At 38.4% G+C, this 23,775-nt stretch overlaps 1 protein-coding gene across 2 annotated transcripts in view; it reads left to right on the forward strand.

The window, feature by feature from the left end:
* LOC126776729 (E3 ubiquitin-protein ligase UBR1) overlaps positions 1-23,775 on the forward strand; it is a 39,593-nt gene that overhangs the window by 7,463 nt on the left and 8,355 nt on the right. Inside the window, exons 2-15 of one of the 2 annotated variants that reach the window (XM_050499426.1) lie at positions 1,534-1,638; positions 12,387-12,535; positions 15,378-15,542; positions 16,227-16,381; positions 16,852-16,994; positions 17,615-17,711; positions 18,239-18,381; positions 20,026-20,118; positions 20,340-20,590; positions 21,256-21,434; positions 22,063-22,260; positions 22,525-22,711; positions 23,302-23,487; positions 23,578-23,720. In XM_050499426.1, the coding sequence (XP_050355383.1) occupies positions 1,550-1,638; positions 12,387-12,535; positions 15,378-15,542; positions 16,227-16,381; positions 16,852-16,994; positions 17,615-17,711; positions 18,239-18,381; positions 20,026-20,118; positions 20,340-20,590; positions 21,256-21,434; positions 22,063-22,260; positions 22,525-22,711; positions 23,302-23,487; positions 23,578-23,720 (2,178 nt within the window). In that variant the 5' untranslated portion in view covers positions 1,534-1,549. Of the gene's footprint in view, positions 1-1,533; positions 1,639-12,386; positions 12,536-15,377; positions 15,543-16,226; positions 16,382-16,851; positions 16,995-17,614; positions 17,712-18,238; positions 18,382-20,025; positions 20,119-20,339; positions 20,591-21,255; positions 21,435-22,062; positions 22,261-22,524; positions 22,712-23,301; positions 23,488-23,577; positions 23,727-23,775 lie in introns of both variants that reach the window. The other variant, XM_050499425.1, reaches the window with a different exon arrangement.

Consider the following 23,775-nt stretch of genomic DNA (forward strand, 5'->3'; position numbering starts at 1 on the left):
TGGGATCGGCGCAGTGTGTGCCTTACTGGTTTATAAGAGGTTTTTTACAGTTAACCGTCTGCATAATATCAATTTTCCTTGGGAATATTTTTCCTAGTGGTTTGGTTCCTTCATCATTCTTCATTCTTCAGTAGTTGAGGCATTTGCGTGCTCATTAAATGAATGCGCTTAACAACAAGATTGCGAAGGAGTGATTCTACGCTTCATACAGGAATCTCTCACATTACTTATAATATATTAGAAAGTAGAAGTCGTCATAAAAGATTATTAGTCTAGTAATAAAACCTTTTTGGGTTTATCTTCACCGAGTCTTTTTAAAGAAAAATAATCCATTTCACCGTCAAGAAATTCTCAATAGCGGCCCGGATTTTGGAAATTGGCATAAAGTCTACAAAGACAAAGTAAAGCCGTTGGTTCTGCGTGTGGACTCTCTGCGATCGTGTCGAATGCTCATCCCATCGGACTATATAGAGAGTGCCGTCGTAATTTGTCTTTGTAATCAGTCTTACAGTTAACAAGCCTCTTTGACTTCAACTAAAAGCCATTTAACAAAATGTTTTTTAAAGGAAGAATGAAATCCGGTCAAGATAATGTTAATCGTTTATTGTTTGTTATCTTGTTATAAAAACGTATGTATAGCGTACGAACGCTACTTATTTTTTTATATTACATATTAAACCTAGTAGTTTCTTCAATGTTTTTTAAATGGCATTGCATTGGCAAGTTCATTGGCTTCCTTTAAGTCTCGTATTTTTAATGTATGAAGACTATAAAGGACGACGAGAAGGGTGATTCAACTTTGTGTTATTGACGTTTTCGGAATATTGTTATTGTGGTTGTTATATACAAACATATGAATGTATAGATATAAATAATCAGTTTTAGATAGTGTATTTATTATATATTTCATTATTTTCATTATTTAACTGTCCGTACCGCCTTCGTACGTTTAATAAAATGATTATTGATGGTAGAGCTTTAGGCAAGCTCGTCTGGGTAGGTACCACCCACTCATCAGATATTCTACCGCAAAACAGCAGTACTTGATATTGTTGTGTTCCGGTTTGAAGTTTGAGTGAGCCAGTGTAATTACAGGCACAAGGGACATAACATCTTAGTTCCCAAGGTTGGTGGCGCATTCGCGATGTGGGCGATGGTTGGCATTTCTTACAATACCAATGTCTATGGGTGTTGGTGACCACTTGTTATCGGGTGTACTTTCTATTCTATAAATAAAGGATTTTATTCCTTGATATTTTTTAATCAATGACATAGACATTCGCCAACCGTTCGATTCGCCCGTACGGTGCTAAGGACTATCGTACAACTAAGCTTTGTTTTTTTTTCATGCATTTGTTTAAAAATCTCGTTATAGTGTCAAGTGATTACGTGAATATGTTACTTGATCAACGATTTCATGAATGGAATGAAAGAAATGTAACAATTATAGATTCCGTACTTTGTCCAAGTACGCTAATATAAATGTAAATATCAGTTCGTAAATTAAAGATTTATTTCGTTATATTGTTACAGTCGGAGATAATTGGAGATGAGCACACCGCCGCCGATGCAGTTGGAGGTGGAAGTCGGTGACGAGTCTATGGAAGAAGACGCCGCAGACATGATACCGGCTGACCGGTATATCTTTTTATATATATAAAAATTAAACTAACAATATGTTTCGTCAAGTGAAATTCGTATTTAATGTGCTATGGATTGTTTAGTATGGGTACGACAGCCCACCATGAGTTCCATATTTCAGTGTAGGTTGTATTATACAAGATCCTGCGTGTGGCTTTGTTTGAATAGACTTTGGATGTGTAGATACCAAAGGATTTGAACCAAATTCAATGTCGCGAAAAGTTTGTCACCAAGTACACCTAAGGCATAAACGCTTATCATATTTTAAAGACATTCGTTTCATAAAATAAATTAAATTTGACATTTAATGATGTTCCAGGCTAGTTGTGTCAAATTTCATCATAACAGTTTCAATGGTATAGCCGTGACGAGGTAAGCAACAGACTCGCATTTCTAATACTCCCAATTATTCTAACAATTTAAAAATGGAATATCATTAAATGGCTACTTACTCCATTGCTGAAAGTTAGACTGTGATGCTGCCTGATAATAAAAATGCGGGCACATTAAAATAAATTAGTTATAAGACATACCAAAGACACAGACAACACAACACATCTGTGGAGATACAAATAGAAGAAAAAAACAATAATGAAATGGTTTTGCAAATAAAATTATATTATGTATAACTTCATACGTAAAAAAGAAATGGCTATAATAGTATTTTTGTTTCTGTTAAGTTAGTATAGATACTTGTTGTACATAACAATGCTGGTGGTAGAGCTTTGTGCAAGCTCGTCTGGGTAGGTACCACCCACTCATCAGATATTCTATCGCAAAACAGCAGCACTTGGTATTGTTTTGTTCCGGTTTGAAGGGTGAGCGAGTCAGTGTAATTACAGGCGCGCAAGGGACATAACATCTTAGTTCCCAATTTTGGTGGCGCATTGGTGATGTAAGCGATGGTTAACATTTCTTACAATGCCAATGTCTATGGGCGTTGGTGACCACTTACCATCAGGTGGCCCATATGCTCGTCCGCCTTTCTATTCTATAAAAAAAAAAAAACAAGAGAATCGCACCTTAGCCTTAAGTTATTAGGGTTAATCTTTAAATCACCCCTATGGAGCTATTTCTACGTTGTATGCACTTGTTTTCGTACTTGTATTACAAAGATTTCGTATAATCTTATCAGTATCGTTATTCATTTCCACACTTTGATCGATAATAATATTTATATTTGTAGTTATTTGTGTTGCAAATCGCTTTTAAATAGTGAGTTGAGCCTATTGTTGTTGATTTAAATGTATGAACGCTTGTTGTGATCACTTGAAGCGATTGTTCGTATAAATACTATAACTCGCTGTCGAGCTTTATGCTAAACATTATGGGATTGTATTTTTTTATTTTTTTTAATTACTTTTTTGATAGTTATTTTTTTGTGTCTGTATTTCCATTTATGATTCAGTTTCCAATTTATGTATCGCGTAGTGATATGATGTTATTAAGAATATTGCATAAATTGTGTTGCAAAAGTGATGCCGAGTTGTTAAATAATGTAAGCGAGGGTGATCCGATCCGGGCTAACGATATAAAGTATAGGTAGGTATATGATATAATAGTGAAAATAAACAATGAAAAAATCGAAATTCAATTATAATAATTTTAAGAAAAATTAAATTATGTTCCATGTATTAAAATAATATTCACAAAACATATTTGTATGTGTTCTATATTCTATATACGAATATTTGACAGCTAGTAAAATTTCACAGGAATTTTACTGCAAGTCAATTTATCTTTATCCTATTCTAATCGAAGGCGGTGTAAAGATAAACAAAACGTAGATTTACATATTCCATCCGATTTGCTAATTGTTCTGCCATATTATATACTGCATTTAGTTCTTGATTAATATATATTTATTTCTAATAAAACACAAACACTATTCTACTTAACTACTTATATCCACTTTAATTTTACGTTCAAAGTTCCGATAACAATATCGCTGTCATTGAAAACGCCATTTTTACACGCATCCATAGTGAATATCATAGATTTATTCAAGATTGACCAATCATAATGCATCAATTTAATATCAAAGTTGTTTATTTCTTTTTATTCCTCTTGTGATTGGAATAGACTATACACAGTACGATTATATAAATCGTGCAATAAATAAAATGTATATAGATATAATAAATAAATAAAACAGTACAAAGTCGAACTTATCTTGAAAATAAATAATAAATCTCTAGTCCGGCTTACCATATAAGCCTAGATACTAAATGTATAAAACATACGATTCATCTATATTTTCTAACAAGAACGCATATAAAAGTCTTTGTTTTTATCAGTTGCGTAGTAGAGAATAGCGATACACGTAGTTACTCTACGGCAATAAAATGACATGCTTTGCCGATAAATATTATTTTTGCAAACACTTTCATTGTTTCAAATAAAAGTCGCAGAACATTATTTCAACACTTTGTTTAAAATATAAAATATTTGTTTTTATATATAAATTATTTATCAAAAATCGATTCCTTATTTTTTTATCTGAGTTTACCTGTTCGTTATTTGAATATTAATGACATAATAGATATTGAACGATATAAGTTTTATAATAAATACTAGTTTCCAAAGGCGGCGTCGGCCGTGTGAGAGGCTGGTAGGCAGGTGTTAGATATCATATGTTCCGAAGATCACCCCCAATTGGAGGTACACCCCTGACAATGTGTATGCAAAACGCAGGTACGGTTCTGCGTTGAATATTGCTCGCACCTTTGAGTTGACTCCGATAAGCCTACAAGAGGCCTTGGATCGGTTGCAGCGACGTGCAGTTCGCATTATTGACGACGTAAAGGTCACAAACATCCTCCAACATTTACAATTGCTTCGAGAGGTAGCGGCGTTGAGCGTTTTCTATCAACTGAACCACGAGTGCTTTGAGGAATTATTCTCTCTAATTCCCGCTTCCCCTTTCCTTCACAAGTCTACGCCTCGATGTCACCGCCTACCTGTCACATTAATTCCATCGCGCACGAATAAATTTTGCAGCTTATCTTTGTCGCACCTCCAATTTTTTATGCGACTGTACTGGCCATCGTCACGTGGACTCTACTACCACTTGCCATCAGCTGGAGTTGAGTCCTTTGCCTTCTCTGCAATTATAAAAAAAAAATCATGATGATCGGTTCAGTAACAAACACGGTAAAAAACAAATTCACTTTCGTATTTGTAACATTAGTTCAAATGTAATAATATGTAATCGATTTCATTAAATCGATGTATTGGGTGTAATGATTATTAGTATTATACTATTATTTATGTTATATATAGAAAGGTCGCAACTATTGAACTTATACTCAGGCTAATGTTATAGATGATTATATCTGTCTGTTTCTTACCTCATCACGACTAAACCTTTGAACTTATCGTAATGTTTCAAATGTTGGTAGCCTGGGGTCTGGATAAGGGCAGTTACAAGAGTATTTAAAATAAAGTCACTTGGCTGACGGGGTGAGACGGCTACGCTGGCATTTTTTTTTATAATTGGTAAGCGGACGAGCATGTGGGCTACCTGGTGGTAAGTGGGCACCAACGCCCATAGACATTGGCATTATAAGAAATGTTAACCACCAACCTTGGGAACTCAGATTTTATGTCAATTGTGCCAGTAATTACACTGGCTCAATCACACTTCTAGATAGTAGAATATCTGATGAGTGGGCGGTACCTACCCAGACGAGCTTGCTCAAAGCCTTACCACCACTATTATTATGGCATGACGGCGACGTTTTGTTCTATGAGTATTCATATTAATACCGGGCTTTTGTTGTTGGCCCACTTGATGTTAATTTATTTTCAACTATTTTAAATTTCAAAGGTTTTTACTAACACCTAAACAATTTGAATTAAACACCTGCTTGGGGCCACGGACACTGCAAAGTGTTTGAAATGTCATGATTGTTATAAAAATGTAAAAATATACGCGTTAAATCCGTTCATACTTGTTTAATTTAATTTGTAATAATCCCTAAGAAATCATTACCTAAATGTTTGTTGGCGGCCCGCGACACGTCTTCGTGGCCCCTATAAAGAAAAGGTTGAGTATCGTTGTATTAATAGTAACATAGAGGGCGGGTCGTTGTGTGGCGTGACGTCCTTCATCGCCCGTCCCGTCGCCGTCCCGTCCCGCTTGCTGTCTGACCATACCATAACTTCCTACGGGATAGGCGTAGGTGTGTAAATTACGCGATTTTCGAGACCAGAGAGCGTCCGGTATTAAATAAAATAATTCCCGTATTCTATCCTCATATCTATTGAAACACTTGACTGACTTAACGCAAATTGTAAACGGTTTTTTTGACCCTACATTTTTTTGTTCAATATATGAATTACATACAAATTTCGGCTCGAGTCTCGTCTGACGAGAATAATAGTGCGATTAATGTTAATATGACCACGTCTATATATAAAAGTTAAATATGCCTGGCTTAATCGTTTATCTTTTCTATGTGTCGTGTCTTAGGTTTATGGCATGTGGTAATTATTTGTGCGATATAAATCGTTAGTACATAACATCGTGTATGATTTAAACGTGACCAGTACTTGTGTTCATCTATATACCATGTTATGTATAAACAAACTCCGTTCAGTAATATCGCGATAGGTAGGTGCTTTTATTCTTAGCTATCCGGTCACATTTGCGTTCCTTGTTCCTACAAGTTTATACAATGGTAATTTTGTAGGCGAATACATATTCTTTCGAGCTATATGCAGGGAATAATTTATTTATTTATTATAATATCAACACCAACAACAGGCACACTAATAAATATTATTGAGTCTTTAAACGTGACGTTATACAAATCAAGTGTCTCCTAAATTATAAGTGTTGCAAAATATATCATCAATACATTACGAGTAAAAAAAAATTTAAATATTTATAACAAACAGAAAAGATATTAACAATTAAATTATTATAAAATTATCACTTGATTGGTATAAAATGAATAAAATATAAATATTTAAGAACATCTAAAATTTTTGTATATTAATTATTTGATTAAAAGCAAACAAAATTAAGAGTTACATTTATATAGAAAAAGAAGTTAAAAACAAAAATTTAATGTATATTCTAAAATTCGAAAATTATTGTAACCGGTCTGTGTGCCTAGTATGGTAGTATGCCTAGGCTTTATGGAATAATCGGAATTCCAAGCAAATCGCAATTAACGTCAACCCTATCAAATACGTAAAAACACGTCTATAGGAATTCGATATCTTCGGAGACGCATGTCATTCCCTCATTCACATAATTCGATGAAACGGTAATCTGACAATATTGGGAAGAGATCAGTACCAAAGACGTTAAGTTCTTTTCAAGGCACAGGGAGTGTTCTGCCAACGTCCTAACTTCGGGCTCGTACTAAGAATTTCTTGACAGATAAAGTAAGAATTTTCATTGGTCTCATTTGAGTCCTGTAGGGCTATTTTGTAGGAACAAACTCGAAATCAAACATCGCAGAAAACGATCGTGAAATGTCAGAAAGTGATATGCGACATTGACCCTAATAATTGTAACATTTCAAGAATACACGCATCAAAATAGTATATCACCATAAGTTATTTGTCAACATTTCACGTGTGAGTAATGAAGTGATATCTTACAGAATAGCACTGTTCTGGTCCTCGGGATCTGCAGCCGCATAAGTTAATAATATAATTAATATGACTAAGCCCATACATATATGGTGATTGGACCAGACTGAGGCCAACATACCTTTAGTATCCCATGAGAGTAGTTGAGGCCTTAGCGCCTACGGATACTATTGATGGATTTATTTATTTATTTTAATCTCCAACATAAACATGTACATAACATACATTCAAATCACTTTTTACATTAACTTAAAACTAACTATGCACAAGCGATTACAGGAGAACACACAATTCCCAAACACAATTAAAAAATATAAAAATCTAAAATAAAATAAAAACAGAAAATAGAAATATTTAAATAAAGAACAAAAATAGAAAAAAGAGGTTTATAAATATATACTAATATTAACTACCTATGCGAAGTGGGGCCCATCGAAGAATAGAAGGTCGTACCAAATAATATTTTCTTTAAGCAATAAGATATAAACAAAATCTTATAACACATTTAGTATAGCGCTGAGCGATTCCTATGACCGCTCTGTTGTACATTAAAACTAATTTTATTATTATTGTTATATTTTTTTACATCGTTTAGTACAGAATCATTACTACATCCGCGGCTATTTGAGGGCATGCATACCTCTGAGTAAACGGGGCTTGGGTATTATTTGCAACGCAAAAAAGAAATAGCTCTGGGTTTAAGAATTTTGGTCACTACAGTGAACCTTTAAGGTTTAAGGTAGAAGGGCAGAGGGGAACTGGCGGGTTGTAAAAGATAAATACTTTCTTTTTTTTCTTGTCTATACAGAATCTAGATCAAACCTGGATACTAAAATAGGTCTTGTTTTACTAACGAAACCGTGAGGCATATCTTAATGTTATACCGAGTACAATATCGATAAAATATTAAAACAAAAGACCGTCGCTTCGCATAAGTATTTCTCTCCGCGATCACTTTTTCTCTTTGTAAACGAGGCCGCATTAATGGTTCAGTGTCATCTACAAGGTCTAAGGGAAACAGGTAAGCGACATACTGGGACAGTGCCAGCTTCCTACAAAATGTGCGAACAAAAATGTACTTTATTAATTTGAAATTAGGTACATAACATAATAACGACGACATTAATGAAATGTTCACATTATTGTTCATTAATGAAATGTTCACATTGTTAAAGGAAAATTTACTTTAGTGTTTTGTGTTAAGGTCGGATTTACAGTAAATATATAAGAGCTAGTTTTCTTTTCAGTAGGTTGCGGTTAAGAGGTCATTGATTAATAGCAATCGTCTTAGTCATTGACATTTTAAAATTGATGACCTTTGTTTAATTGTGATCAAAAAAACTTGGCAAAGTTTTCATATAGATCGTAAAGTTTGTAAAAGTCGTGATATATCGACGACTTTAAAAGCTGTGTTACTGACCGAATTCTTTCAAAGTGCTAATCCCTTCTTGCGAAATTTAAACCAATAATTAAAAAAATATTCGTAATTAAATGTACCGCTGATTACTTCACATTCGGACGAATGAACGTCTTATTTATAAACAGAGGCAGAGACGGGAGTGACGTTATGCTTTGCGGTAACATCTGCCAATAGACTGTGGTCATTTCTTATATCGCCAATACAATTCGAATTCCATTTTCATTCCATAGTTAAATTTTATCTATATATTTTTTTAGATAATTATACATTTACAATTTGTTAATTAAAATTTTTTTTTTTTTTTTAATTAACAAATTAATCCTTTTACGGATAACCGAATGCTAATTGTTGGTGTTGTATATTAAAGGATAGAATGTTTTTTATTTTAAAAATAATGAAGGACGTTGATCCTTTTTAAATATATTTAAATTTTAAAATTAACTGTTTGAAGGAAAACTATCCTGATAGGTTTCCCTTTGGCCCAGACCGACCAATAGTTATTTTAAAAAGAAACCTTTTCAAACCTTTTTTTATAACAAGAGTATTTATTGTCCTGCCATGACATACGGTGCCGAAACGTGGACACTAACTGCGGGACTAGTCCACAAATTCAAAGTCGCTCAGCGTGCTATGGAGCGAGCTATGCTCGGAGTATCTTTGAAGGATAAGATCAGAAATGAGATTATCCGGAAAAGAACCGGAGTCACCGACATAGCTTGCAAAATTAGCAGGCTGAAGTGGCAGTGGGCTGGTCACGTATGTCGTAGGACCGATGGCCGTTGGAGCAGACGAGTCCTAGAGTGGAGACCGCGAATCGGCAAGCGCAGCGTAGGGCGCCCTCCAGCCAGGTGGACCGACGACCTTAAGAAGGTGGCGGGCACCAACTGGATGCGGAAGGCGGAGGACAGGGAGCTTTGGCGCACCTTGGGAGAGGCCTATGTTCAGCAGTGGACAACGATTGGCTGTTGATTGATTGATTGATTGATTTATTGTTAAAGAGAAAAAATATATCCATATAGTAAAAAGTAACAAATTTTACTTAACTTTTATTTAAAAAATAAAGTATTTTGGTAAAAATACTTTAGTTAGACTTACAATATTTGAACACGTACACAAATGACAAACTTTACTTTTTTGTAAAGGTTCGAAATTCAAATTGCTCTATCTTTCATTTGAAATACAAACAAAATAAAAACAAAACAAAATCCATTTTAAACCTTATCTCGTTATAAGATTGAAGTTTTTTTTTTTGTTATCTGGACCGTCTTCACCCGTGTCACTGACCGTACGATGAAAATAGAAATAATTTTGTCGTTACAAGTTTTGTATTTTAAACTTTATTGCAGTAACGATAAGGTTCATAACTGTTTGTTAATAATTTTGTATATTATGAGGTTCTATCCCTGAATTTAGGCTGTTAAAATATTATTGAACAAGTAGCCTATTCCGAAAAAATAAATATATGTTAATCATGTTCCATGCCTACGCATTGAAGTAATAAATAAAAGTCTTTGAACTTTCAGAATTACTTTTTTTTAAGACGAGATAAAAATATTTTTTATCCATTGACCCTCTTAAAGATTTTTCTTGTTAGATGTAATATTGTATCATTGGATGGATTGGTGTGTATATTTTTTTTTTTTTACGAAAGCGTCTCGGTGATATTTTTTAAAACACATATCAATTAATAATAAAGAAATTATTAATATTTTTATGTAAATTTTCTAAAATACAAGTTTGTTTATTTTTATCTCAATAAATAATTATAAACATTTAGCATAATAGTAGATGTCAACACGTTGTATTTATAATGTACTTAAATAACAATGCTTAGAAGAATTGAAACTACGAAAAGTGGTAATGTGTAGAAAGATTAATTTTCGCTCGCGGCTTTATTAGCGATGGGATAGGGGGGGTGGGGCGTTTATTTCAGGTCTGATTTGTAAATAAAAGTAGTCGATTTTTTTGGGGCATCCATTCTTGCTTCCTAACAAAATCTCTTCAAAGTCGGTTAAGTGGTTTAGACGCGAAAGCGTAACAAGCGGATAAATAGAGTTACTTTCGCATGTATAATATTAGTTTAGTATATATAACAGTGATTCTAAGCAATGTAATAGAATCGATCTAATATTTGACATTATACCACCATATACATAACATATTTTATATTATTAACTAGAAGCAACAGTTTCCGCAGAAAGAGTTCGATTTACGAAAATTCATATATATCGCCAAAAGTCTACATAGAGGTCCCCAGAATTCGATTATGTGTACATAGAGGTCCCCAGAATTCGATTATGTGTACATAGAGGTCCCCAGAATTCGATTATGTGTACATAGAGGTCCCCAGAATTCGATTATGTGTACATAGAGGTCCCCAGAATTCGATTATGTATATATTTATAGAAACTTCCCTCGGTATGTATTGTTGTCTAAAAGCAGATAAATATGTTCGGCGTGGGCGAACCAAATCACACTCAAATAATGCTTGATTATATTTTTATTAACGGACATAATTCAGTTAATATTATTTAAATATAAACAAGATAATAATTTACGCAAGTTTTAGTGCGATGTCTGATAGATATCGTCATGCAAAATGTAAACGTATTTCTAGTAATGGACAACCCTTTTCAAAATATAGTCATTACAAACTGTTGTGTAAGCTCTATAAATGAAAAAAATGTTTCTGTTTGCAGTACTTTTTGTTTTACAGTAACAGCCTGTAAATGTCCCACTGCTGAGCTAAGGCCTCCTCTCCCTTTTTGAGAAGGTTTTGGAGTTTATTCCACGCTGCTCCAATGCGGGTTGGTGGAATACACATTTGACAAAATTTCAGTGAAATTAGACACATGCAGGTTTCCTCACGATGTTTTTCTTTACCGAAAAGCACGAAATGAATTATAAACAGAAATTAAGCACATGAAATTTCAGAGGTGCTTGCCCGGGTTTGAACCCACGTTCATCGGTTAAGATTCACGCGTTCTTACCACTGGACCATCTCGACTTGTTTTACATACATTTGCAATTGTAACAGTCTTATGCTTCTGTCTGTACTTCATAGTTCGGTCAAAGTTAGTTCAGACGGAGTCCGTAGAAGCGACTTGTATTTTAATAATATTTTCATTATAACTTCGACATCTGTCGTCTCTCATCAGTATATAAATTAGAAATACACGTTGAACTTAAATAACGTTACGGTACGTCAGTCAAATTCTCAATAAAAAACGTCATCAATATAACACGATTGTATTGTTTTCTCGTTTATTGTTATATTTATTTATATAATTAGATTATAGATCTCTTAGGGTGGCCTCATGCCAACTAGGGAGAACAGTTTATTGCTTACCGCGCACCGGAATTATCGTGTTTGCTTATTTTACATGAGATTTTTTTTTGTTATTCGTAACGTTTCGTTCGTTCGTTCGTTTCGATCTCGAGTGGTGTTTATATTATATCGTGAAAATTATATTATTACATACAATATATTCATACAATTTTGATAAAATGAACTTTAATATATTATACATTTGTCAGTTATTTGTGAAGAACAATTAAAAACGATGTTATAGATGAAATAATTTAATTGAAGTCTTTGTTTAATCGTGTTATATAGACTGATGACAACAAAAATTTAAGTCTTTAATAATCATTCCAATATGTTCTAAAAACAAACTTAAAGTCCAATTGGAACTATACCAATGAGTGATATCGACAGATTTACGTTACCGGCACGAGCTGATGCTGTCGTGGAGCTATGGAGGACGAAGATGGCGGAGGGTGTCCTATCCCCAGCACACTTTCAGGACCACTGGCGCGTTACTGTACCAAGGATCTATTCGCCGCAGCCGAACAGAACGTGTCTGGGTAAGTTAATATTCATTAAAAAGTAGAATTAATTTAAGTCAGGTTTGGATTTCTCTAAAGGCCGAGTAGGCCTAAGCCTAGGGTGGTATATTTCCTCCGTGGGTTTCACATCAAAACTTAAAAACTAAAATATGTGTCTATAGCATATCGAAAAAATAAACGTCGTATGAATTAAACCCGAATGAAATAAAGATTCCGATTATTAAAAAAACCAACTAGTAACAAGGCGGCAACCTTCCATTGGCCTAAGTTAACCAAGGTACGAAATCCCCTGGTTAAAGTTACTAACCAGAGATTATTACAAGTTATTAACACGAAGCATTATTAGAATTCTTTTACTCGGTCATGAATTGCTTATTTCATATAAGCGCGAGTAGGGCAGATGTTAGGTGTTACGTGCATTTTCTGCACCCCTGACAGCGTATTTGACAAATTTCACAATGTTCGGTCGAGTTGTTAGATATGAAAGCGTAACGAACAGAAAAAGTCACTTTCGTATTTAGTTGTGTTTTGTATTCAATATTATTTAGGTACCTATATTTTGTCTATATTATCGTGTTTAAGTTAGTCTAGTGGCTAGATGTAAGGCCACACACCCGAAGGTCCTGGGTTCAATTCCCAGGTCGGGCCAGTAAAAAAATTATTGGGTTTTTCTGTTAGAAAATTCTCAGTAGCAGCCCGGAGTCTGGAAGCTGGAAGTGTGTACACTCCTGTGCCTCGGAAAGCACGTTACGCCGTTGGTCCTGCACCCGAACTCTTTCCGGTCGTGTCGGATTGCCGTCCCATCGGATTATGAGAGTTAGGGAATAGTGAGTGCACCTGTGTTTGCGCACACACTTGTGCACTATAATATGTCCTGCGCAGTTGGCTAATCTCTCTTACTATTACAGTTAATTCAAAAATTGATAAGATATGACTAAAAGATATGTTTAGAATTAATTTTAATCCGTGAAATTATTTATTTGTTTAATTACTCAATCGATCATCGTGATATTTTGAATATACGTTGTTAGGGGTGCAGAAATATATAGGATTACTAATAATGACAGAAGACGCAGGCGGAAACTAGTATAGAAGCAATCACTATGGTGGTCATATATATATCTGGACTATGTTATGGATAAAAATTTATTATTTATTTATTTATCGATATACTCAGATCATCCTTAGCTATATAGCTTTATAACATAAGTACGAGCAGGACACAAACATAAATATTATGTATTTATAAAATATAAAAAAGTTTTTCATTCAGTATAAGGCAGCACCACCAAAGCCGAATTTTGATATAAAATTCTCTATAATATATAAAAAGTTTCTATCTGTGTCAAAATTACCTCTTCGCTATTTTAGGCATTATGTACGTTAAAACAGTAGATTCAGAAGTATTTTCGTCACAAACAGAATTGTGTGGTGACGAAACCGCGGGTTTCGCTAGTTAATAATATTTTCCAAACAGAAACCAACTCGACGATTCCATCAATGTCAATATATAACATCTAAACTCTTTAACCGTTAATTTATTATTATTGTATTTTTGTTTAGGTTTTTTTTTTAATGTTAACGATTATAATAATGTTATACTAGAATTCGACCGCGTAGTTGCAGAGGGGGCGAGTATTAGGTGAAAAAAGTATCCTAAGCCCGTCCTTGGCTTTCATAAATAAATTTTATCAAAATCGGTTCAGTGGCCTTTTTTTATAGAATAGGAAGGTGGACGAGCATATGGGCCACGTGATGGTAATTGGTCACCAACGCCCATAGACATTGGCATTTAAAGAAATGTTAACCATCGCTTGTATCGCCAATGTGCCATCAACCTTAAAACCGAAACACAACAATACCAAGTACTGCTGTTTGACTGTAGAGTATCTGATGAGTGGGTGGTATCTACCCAGACGAAAGCACAAAGCTCTACTACCAGTAACAGCATTACTTTCGCATATTTAGTACTAGTATAGATGTTTCACGGAGTGGTGGCCTAGAGAAGCAAAAAGGCCAGTGGGCAGACCATCCGCCCGATGGTCAGACGATTTTAGGAAGATGGCGGGCGCTCAATGGATGCGACTAGCACAGGACCGGGAGACCTGGCGCGCCTGTGAGGAGGCCTATGTCCAGCAGTGGATTAATGTGGGCTGAATATGATGATAGATGTTTCTGTATTTAATACTTTATTCTGCTGATTTTATTTCATAGGTAATTCTTAATTCCGCATTTTGATAATCAATATATATATATTATTATTATAATAGAGTATATATGTAATAATTTATAGTAAATAAAAAGTAGGTTATATCTAAATATATAAATAGTCACTTGTTTATTTATGTAGCCGTGGAAATAGCGCGTCCAGAAAAAAAAATGTTACACAAGCGGACGTATTCATAGCAATGATATTTTTGCCTAAATACATTATTTACATTGCTACTAATACATTATTCGTCGGTGCAGATGTTTATATGACGCACTACAACCAGTAAAACCCTACACGTATATAAAATGTTTATATAAATTTATTATTTAAAAATATAATAATTATATGATATTATATTTTTACGTGGTGGAGATACCACCCACTCACCGTGTATACTACCGCCAAACAGCAATACATAGAAATGTTTGTTTCAAGGGTGAGTGAGCCAATGTAACATAGGTCTCTCCAATCGCACGTCACTGAGCTCGATCTTCAGCTCTCAATCTCCCTCCGCTGCCGGCCACCTTGCGTATACCGTCAGCTAGTATCATATAACGTTAATTGCTAATCCTCTGCGTACGCACGATGCGTATTTAAATTACCTTTTAATATAAGTGTTCCGTTACAAGAATTGTGTATGTATTCCAGATTGGTCCTTCGACGAAGAATTGGCATCCAAATTACTGATACAACCCCTAGAACAGTTCGTGTGGGGTTCCGCAGAGAGTTCCGAACCACCGCCGCCTCGACGGTCCACGTTATGTGGCCGTGTGTTCAAACAGGGAGAGCCGGCGTATAGCTGCAGGGAGTGTGGTATGTTCCCAAGTATTTATCCATTCCATGGCATTCCATTCGATATTCAGGAAGAACGAAGATAAACAACCCTAAGATTTATATAATTCATGCGATTTGCTAATAACTCTCCTATATTTGGCACTATAGATAATTCCTGATTAATATATATTTTTATTTATAATACGACACTATTTCACTTAATTACTTATGTCAACTTAAATTTCTCAAGTTCTAATAACAACTTTGAAGATATTCGAAACATCACAGATTATTTAGATCTGGACCGAGGATATTCGTTTAATGAATGTAGAACGAATCAATTGAAATATAAAAAAAAACTAACAAAAATTAATCGTATGTTTTTTTAAATCTATGCGTTAGTAGATAGTCAAGAAAATCCGATAAAAATTAATTGTTACTTTTATGTAAAAAATCGAAGGTGAACAAAAATGGTATAAATATATAATAAAGTATATATTGGCTGACATGAATTAAAAATTAAATTTACTATTTTTTTAAACGCAAACAATCTGGAAAAATTATCTCTAGAGGCAGCATATATCAATTTGGATTTAGTTTCTATGACCGATAAACTTGGAGAAAAAGTGAGAGCCAGATGAACTAAAAGAAAATGGAGAGAATGAAATTTTATACATATTGTTTCATACATATTGTTATAATTAATTTTTTTTTAAATTTCAGGTATGGACAATACATGCGTTCTCTGCGTGGAGTGTTTCAAGGTGTCCGCGCACAGACATCACAAATACAAGATGGGCCAGTCCGGGGGCGGCGGCTGCTGCGACTGTGGCGATACCGAGGCCTGGAAGAGGGATCCCTTCTGTGACCTCCACTCGGTAAGGCGGCTTTTTTTATATATATTCTTAGTTGTTTCGTAGTAGTAGTAACAAGCTGTGAATGTCCCACTGCTGGGCTAAGGCCTCCTTTCCTTTTTTGAGAAGAAGGTTTGGAGCTTATTCTACCACGCTGCTCTAATACGGGTTGGTGGAATACACATGTGTCTTCATATACTTCACGATGTTTTTCTTCACCGTCAAGTAAGAGATCAATTATAAACACAAATTAAGCACATGGAAATTCAGTGGTGCTTGCCCGGGATTAAACCCACGACCATCGGTTAAGATTCACGAGTTCTAACCATTGGGCCATTTCGGTTCGCATTATTTGTTGTTTCATTATATCCTATATATATTAGCAGGAAATACCTGTAGCTTCCAAGACCGGAAATTAATGTTCGAATATATCGTTTAAAAATGTCATTACACCATTTCAATAAGTTTATTAAAATATGTCACTTGTTCCACAGGCCCCCGATAGCGAAGAGCAGGCACAAGCCAACATCGGTCCCGAAGTCCTTGAGCGAATGAAGATCGTGGCGTCGGTTTGTCTGTCTTATTGCTTTAGACTGCTCACCCTTGACCATGCGCCCGGACTGCCTAATGATTTGATGTACGTATATATTTTATTTATTTGCATATAATAATGTCCTGGAGGACATTACGCCGTTTGGCCGATTGGACATCGATCCAATCTCAAGAGAGATTAGCCAACTGCGCAGGAGACATTATAGTGCACAAGTGTGTGCGCAAACACAGGTGCACTCTCTCTTCCCTAACTCTCATAATCTGATGGGACGGCTTCTTCTAGACTCCGGGATGCTACTCAGAATTTTTCTGACGGAAAAACCGAATAACTTTTTATTGGCCCGGCCTGGGAATTGAACCCAGGACCTCCGGGTCTGCGGCCTTACATCAAGCCACTAGACCAACGAGACAGTCATTTACTACTACGATTGCCGTAATAACTGATTTATAAGAATGTAAAATCCGCGGTTCTCTGTGATATATAACAGAAAAACGGACGGAAGAAACTCGGCGGGCTTTTGTTTTTTTGTTATCACGTCAAGTATACAAATATTAAGTATGAAAATAGCCAGGAGACGATCGTTTCATTCCCAATATTAGTATAGTTAATATTAGTTTACATTTTATTAATTCTTTGTTCGACTAACTATACTAAAGAGAGATATTTTCTAGAAAATTTCACAAACGGAAATCTGTTCTTTGTAGATTGAAGGATGCCGAGAAGGATTTACTTCAAATATTGGATCAACCAGATTGCTATTGCACTGTGCTGTACAACGATGAAACTCATACTTTCGAACAGGTAATTTACAAAAAAAATTTTAACAAAATAATAATTAAAATGCCATTAGTCAAAAAAAAAGGTTTTATATAATCACTTAAAAATTTTTTTCGCGCAGTAGTCTTATATTGTTTTCATTGGACAATTTATTATTATTTTTTCATATTAAATACGAAGGCCGATGTTCACTTACGCTCATGGTAAGTGGTTTTCACCACTCATAGACTTTACAATCTTATTTGTGTTTATTATATTTTTAAAAAATTACAAGAAGATTGTGTATACGGGTTCATAACTAATGGCCGAATACATATATATGTATTAATGAAATATACTGCAATACTTGGTAGTGTTAATTTTTATTGTCTATATAAATTGTAAATAACACCACATTCCAATTTGGTGGTGGTGATGATGCTAATGTCCTCGATTGATGGATGGTGAACTAAGTTCCTTAGTCGGTTGTTAAGACATGGCTGCTCTATTTTACTTTGCCGAACACTCGTGGGCGTAATAAGTTAAAGTGACTCAGCGATGTCGTCCGCCAGGTGATAACGACCCTCAACCGCGTGATGAAGTGCAGCCACCGCGACTCGGTGGAGCTCGTGAGCCTCATCGACCGCGAGGGTCGCGCGCTCGTCAAGTGCAACTCCTTCCAGCTCTGCGACAAGCTCAAGACCGACATCGAGATGTGAGCCTCCGTCGTATACTTAGTTCGCTTTACCCCCTCCCCACCTGGCGTGGTGGTGAGTGGTCACCTTTACTCGTGCAGTACGCCGAGGCGCTGCTAACCGAGGGCTTTAGTTTAAATCTCTTGTGCTTTACATTACCTCTCTGGTCTGTCCCAGGAAACAATTTAGAATATTTGATCCGTGAGTTTCAAATAAAAAATCAACCACCGGTAATATATATATATATTTTAAATGAATAAATTATATAATTGCCAATATATATCTCAGTAAAATTATATATCACTCTTTAGATATATTAATCAAAAAATCAACTACTTATAAAAAAATGTATAACTATTGAATTTTTTAGTATCTTTTTGATGGCTTATTTTTATATATTTTTTTAATCAAGGATGTGTTGAATGATGATTAATTATTCAAGTGTAATTCTCTCGTATCAGAACGAAAAAAATATATATGCGCCTAAAATTATCGTAAATTTATATAAATAAAATCTCTTTAAAAAACTTGACGAATGAATCCGCAACATCCTTGAATTAAGTCAGTAGACACACACGTCAGCGCGCGCGCGCCGCCCGTGGCCGCACGCGGGGCGGCGCGCGTCGCGCGGTGTGCGAGTCAGTAGACACACACGTCAGCGCGCGCCGCCGCCCGTGGCCGCACGCGGGGCGGCGCGCGTCGCGCGGTGTGCGAGTCAGTAGACACACACGTCAGCGCGCGCCGCCGCCCGTGGCCGCACGCGGGGCGGCGCGCGTCGCGCGGTGTGCGAGTCAGTAGACACACACGTCAGCGCGCGCCGCCGCCCGTGGCCGCACGCGGGGCGGCGCGCGTCGCGCGGTGTGCGAGTCAGTAGACACACACGTCAGCGCGCGCCGCCGCCCGTGGCCGCACGCGGGGCGGCGCGCGTCGCGCGGTGTGCGAGTCAGTAGACACACACGTCAGCGCGCGCCGCCGCCCGTGGCCGCACGCGGGGCGGCGCGCGTCGCGCGGTGTGCGAGTCAGTAGACACACACGTCAGCGCGCGCCGCCGCCCGTGGCCGCACGCGGGGCGGCGCGCGTCGCGCGGTGTGCGAGTCAGTAGACACACACGTCAGCGCGCGCCGCCGCCCGTGGCCGCACGCGGGGCGGCGCGCGTCGCGCGGTGTGCGAGTCAGTAGACACACACGTCAGCGCGCGCCGCCGCCCGTGGCCGCACGCGGGGCGGCGCGCGTCGCGCGGTGTGCGAGTCAGTAGACACACACGTCAGCGCGCGCCGCCGCCCGTGGCCGCACGCGGGGCGGCGCGCGTCGCGCGGTGTGCGAGTCAGTAGACACACACGTCAGCGCGCGCCGCCGCCCGTGGCCGCACGCGGGGCGGCGCGCGTCGCGCGGTGTGCGAGTCAGTAGACACACACGTCAGCGCGCGCCGCCGCCCGTGGCCGCACGCGGGGCGGCGCGCGTCGCGCGGTGTGCGAGTCAGTAGACACACACGTCAGCGCGCGCCGCCGCCCGTGGCCGCACGCGGGGCGGCGCGCGTCGCGCGGTGTGCGAGTCAGTAGACACACACGTCAGCGCGCGCGCGCCGCCCGTGGCCGCACGCGGGGCGGCGCGCGTCGCGCGGTGTGCGAGTCCGTTTGCACTCAGCCGGCGCGCCTTGTTCGAAAGGTTCACGTCGCGGCACGGGCCGGCGCTCAAGGTGCTGGTGATGCACGCGCACGTCGTCGCGCACCAGATCTTCGCCATGAAGCTGCTCACTTGGTGAGTTATACGTTCTGTTCTAATTATTTTATTCTACTAATAAAAATATACAAATGTTCTATTGAACAATTTCACGTTTTGTATTATAATATATTGCTATCGATACCTTTAGATACAAAGATAAATAATAAGAATATGAGTAAACACAAAAAACAATATATCTGTATAAAACCATTAAATATAAGAAGCAAGTGAATGAGTCTGTCACTCGTCGTTGGCAGGCTGCAAAACTTCGTGAGCCAGGAGCAGAGCCTGCGCCTGACGGTGAGCCAGGTGGCGCTGTCGGACGAGTCGTCGCTGGCGGGCTGGGCGCTGGCGGGCGGCGGCGCGGGGGTGGCGGCGGGCGTCATGCAGAACGACTGCCGCATGTGGAAGGCGGCGCGGACGGCCTGGCACCGCCTGCTCATCGCCACCACGCTCATGGACTACTCCACCAAGCGCGCCATGGCCATACTCTTCACCAAGAACTACGGTGAGTGCTTCGTGATCTACATTCTGTGTAAAGATTGACTGAATTAGTTGTCATTGTATATATTCATTATCTTAAAATTTTCAAGTGGTTTTAGAAGAGTAGGATAGAGCTACCGTCTTTTTATTTTGACGCAGGTAATAATCTTCAATAGATTGGGGTTATGTGGGATTTTTACTCACTATAACCCCTGCGATGGCCGTCCTCGAACTGATAGAAGAGGGCGCGGGATCGTTTTCAAAAACGCATCAAATGTCCCATGCCGTGCCGTGCTTCGCTCGTGACTTGGCGAAGCTCACCAGTGAAAAATGAAAGTAGAATAAAGCCACTCCCCCAACCCCTGGGAGTCGTAAGAGATGACGTAGGAAATGTTGTTAAGCGCATCTATCACGTAAGCGTCTCTACCCCCTTTATGGTGATGGGGAAACAATACACCATCAAAGCAGAGCATCCCTAAATGTGCACACGACCGGCGTAAAATTCCCGAAATAAATGGGATCTAGGCGAATTATGACTTATCTTATAATTTCAAAAATTAACGGGTTTAAAGTAATTCTGATAAGGATTAATACAAAAAATTACGAATCGGATGATCTTATTGTTCTAACCGATAAGATTCGAATGTCACTCGAGTATCTCAGCGGCATAAACGGATCGGTTGTGCGCAGGTTCGATCCTGAAGGACTTCATTCGCGACGACCACGACCATTCGTTCTCGATCTCGTCGCTGTCGGTGCAGCTGTACACCACGCCCACGCTGGCGCACCACCTCATCGCCAAGCACGACGCGCTCTTCGTCGTCATGAATACCTTCGTCAGCGAGTGCACGAGACGCTGCAACGCGGAGGTGAGCGACTCTGACTTGTACTAAACTCCCTTACCCCTTGAAGGACAATTCACCTGAATAATGTTCCTCAACCGCCGTCGTTGTATCTTTACATTTTTTATCTATTAAGGACAGTTGTTATTAAACTTTTTATTTATCTTATTTCAAAAAATGTTTACGCTCTATGATTGCTTTTGGTTGTAGGGCTTTGTGCAATGTCTGGTTAGTTACCACCCAATGGCTACATATTCAACCATTAACAGTAATATTTCTTATTTTTGAGTTCCGGTAGTCACACTGGCTCACTCACCCTTGTAGGGTGAACTACTGGCACAAGGGACTTACCATTCTAGTGCCCAAGGTTGGTGGCGTATTGGCAATGTAAGAGGGGGTTACCACTTACCATCAGATGGTCTATTTGCCCATCCGCCTACGTAATTTATAAAATAAATAATGCTGAAATGCAGTTTCTTACTGTGGTTGTAATAGTGTGTCACACAAGCAAATGTGCATACTTTTACATTTATATTATAGTAACGAAAACTTAGTGATTTAATGTGGCGTGTCATACCAAAGTATCAGGCAATACCACTACCATCACAGTTACATGGATAATAGTTTTCATAAATTTATTGTTTCTAACTTTCAGGGTCGTCTTGAATTTGACAGGAACCATATCTCCACTGGATTCAAGCGCGCTCAGTTCATCCTCTACGACGTCAAGTACCTGCTGGGTTCCGTTCCCACCGTGTTCGATGAAGATTTGAGGAAAGGTTTCCTGCATGGGTTGTCGCTGATGCTGAACCTGCTCGTGATGATGCAGGGAATGGACTCCGTAGTTAGACAAGTGAGCGAGATATTATTTCTAAAATTAAACTGTGAGAAAGCCTTCTCGGTAGGCCCTCAGGCGAAATATATATACAAAATTGAATTATTCCAAAATTATTTGACAAAAAAAATCGGAAACGATACGGAAACTGGAGATGTTTCAAAGTTAACGCTCAGAGGTCAAAATCCTCATTAAATATTTAGAAACATTACACACGCTCGATGAGAAATACAAAAAGGGTCCGATAGTGCCGCCAGATCAACAGCGAGCTCCTCTCGACAGGTCGGGCAGCACATGGAGTACGAGCCGGAGTGGGAGTCGGCCTTCAACCTGCACGTGAAGCTGGCGCACAGCATCACGCTGGCGCTGGAGTGGTGCAGCGCCGAGCGCGCGCTGGCCGCCGCGGCCTACCGCATGGCGCTGCGCCGCCACGCCGACACCTGCGCCGCGCACGCGCACGAGCTGCGCGGTCAGTGACGCGCCTTAGTCTTTTGCAAGCGCGCAAGAGCTACGGTGATCGAACCGTTAATTTAAATATTCCGAGTGGCAAACGGTTTTTGGTTAATATATCTTTTTATAATACGACAATATTCCACTTACCTACTTAATTCCTTTACTTTAATTTCACTTACAACGATGTCGTCGACGTTTCGCCGACCGAGGAAGTTCGATTAAATGAACGGAGAATCGATGAACTTCGATAATTTAAAAATATTTGTTTCTTGTCTTGTTTAAATTTTAAATTTATAATATTAATTTGTACGTAATACAAAATATTTGCAAAAATTAGAAAGCAGAAACGTCTGATAAAGACTGACTGGTTATTATTCTATACGGTAATGTAACGAAAAAAAAAAATCATTATATTTCCTAAGTTAACAAGAACACAAAATATCAAAATACTTTAAAAGACTGAAACAATAAAATATATAATTCCTTACTTATACATTCATTAAACCACTCATTCAGTACTCACTCATGTCAACTCAAGATCAAAGTTAGGAAGGAAGAGATACGAATACTAGTAATGTTGAATTGTAAACGCCCCGTGCGTTACAGAACTGAGCAACCAGAGCGCGTTCGTGATCCCGTACGACGTGTCGAAGGAGCCGGTGTCGGTGCACCGGCCGCTGTCTCGGTTTCTGGCCGGCCTGCACCTGCAACTGCACCGCCACGGCCTCGCCTACCACAGCCGGGAATTCGACCGACCGGACTCGCCCAAACCGACGCCGGAGGAGCTCATCGGTTAGTATCGACCGACTTGAAGATATTTAGTTTGTGTTTTACGATATAAAATATATATGATATAATTAAAATTGGATAATAAATCATCAGAACCAGTTCTGCGCACGATGTCGATGATCGCGCAGGTCCACGCCGGCATGTGGCGGCGGAACGGATTCGCTTTGCTGAACCAGCTCTACTTCTACCACAACGTCAAGTGCAGAGCGGAGATGTTCGATCGTGATGTCGTTATGCTGCAGGTGCGTACATACACGCCTTAGATATTGTCGCTAAGAAAAACAAGTGATG

The sequence above is a fragment of the Nymphalis io genome, chromosome 21 (assembly GCF_905147045.1).
Source record: "Nymphalis io chromosome 21, ilAglIoxx1.1, whole genome shotgun sequence".
NCBI lineage: Eukaryota > Metazoa > Arthropoda > Insecta > Lepidoptera > Nymphalidae > Nymphalis > Nymphalis io.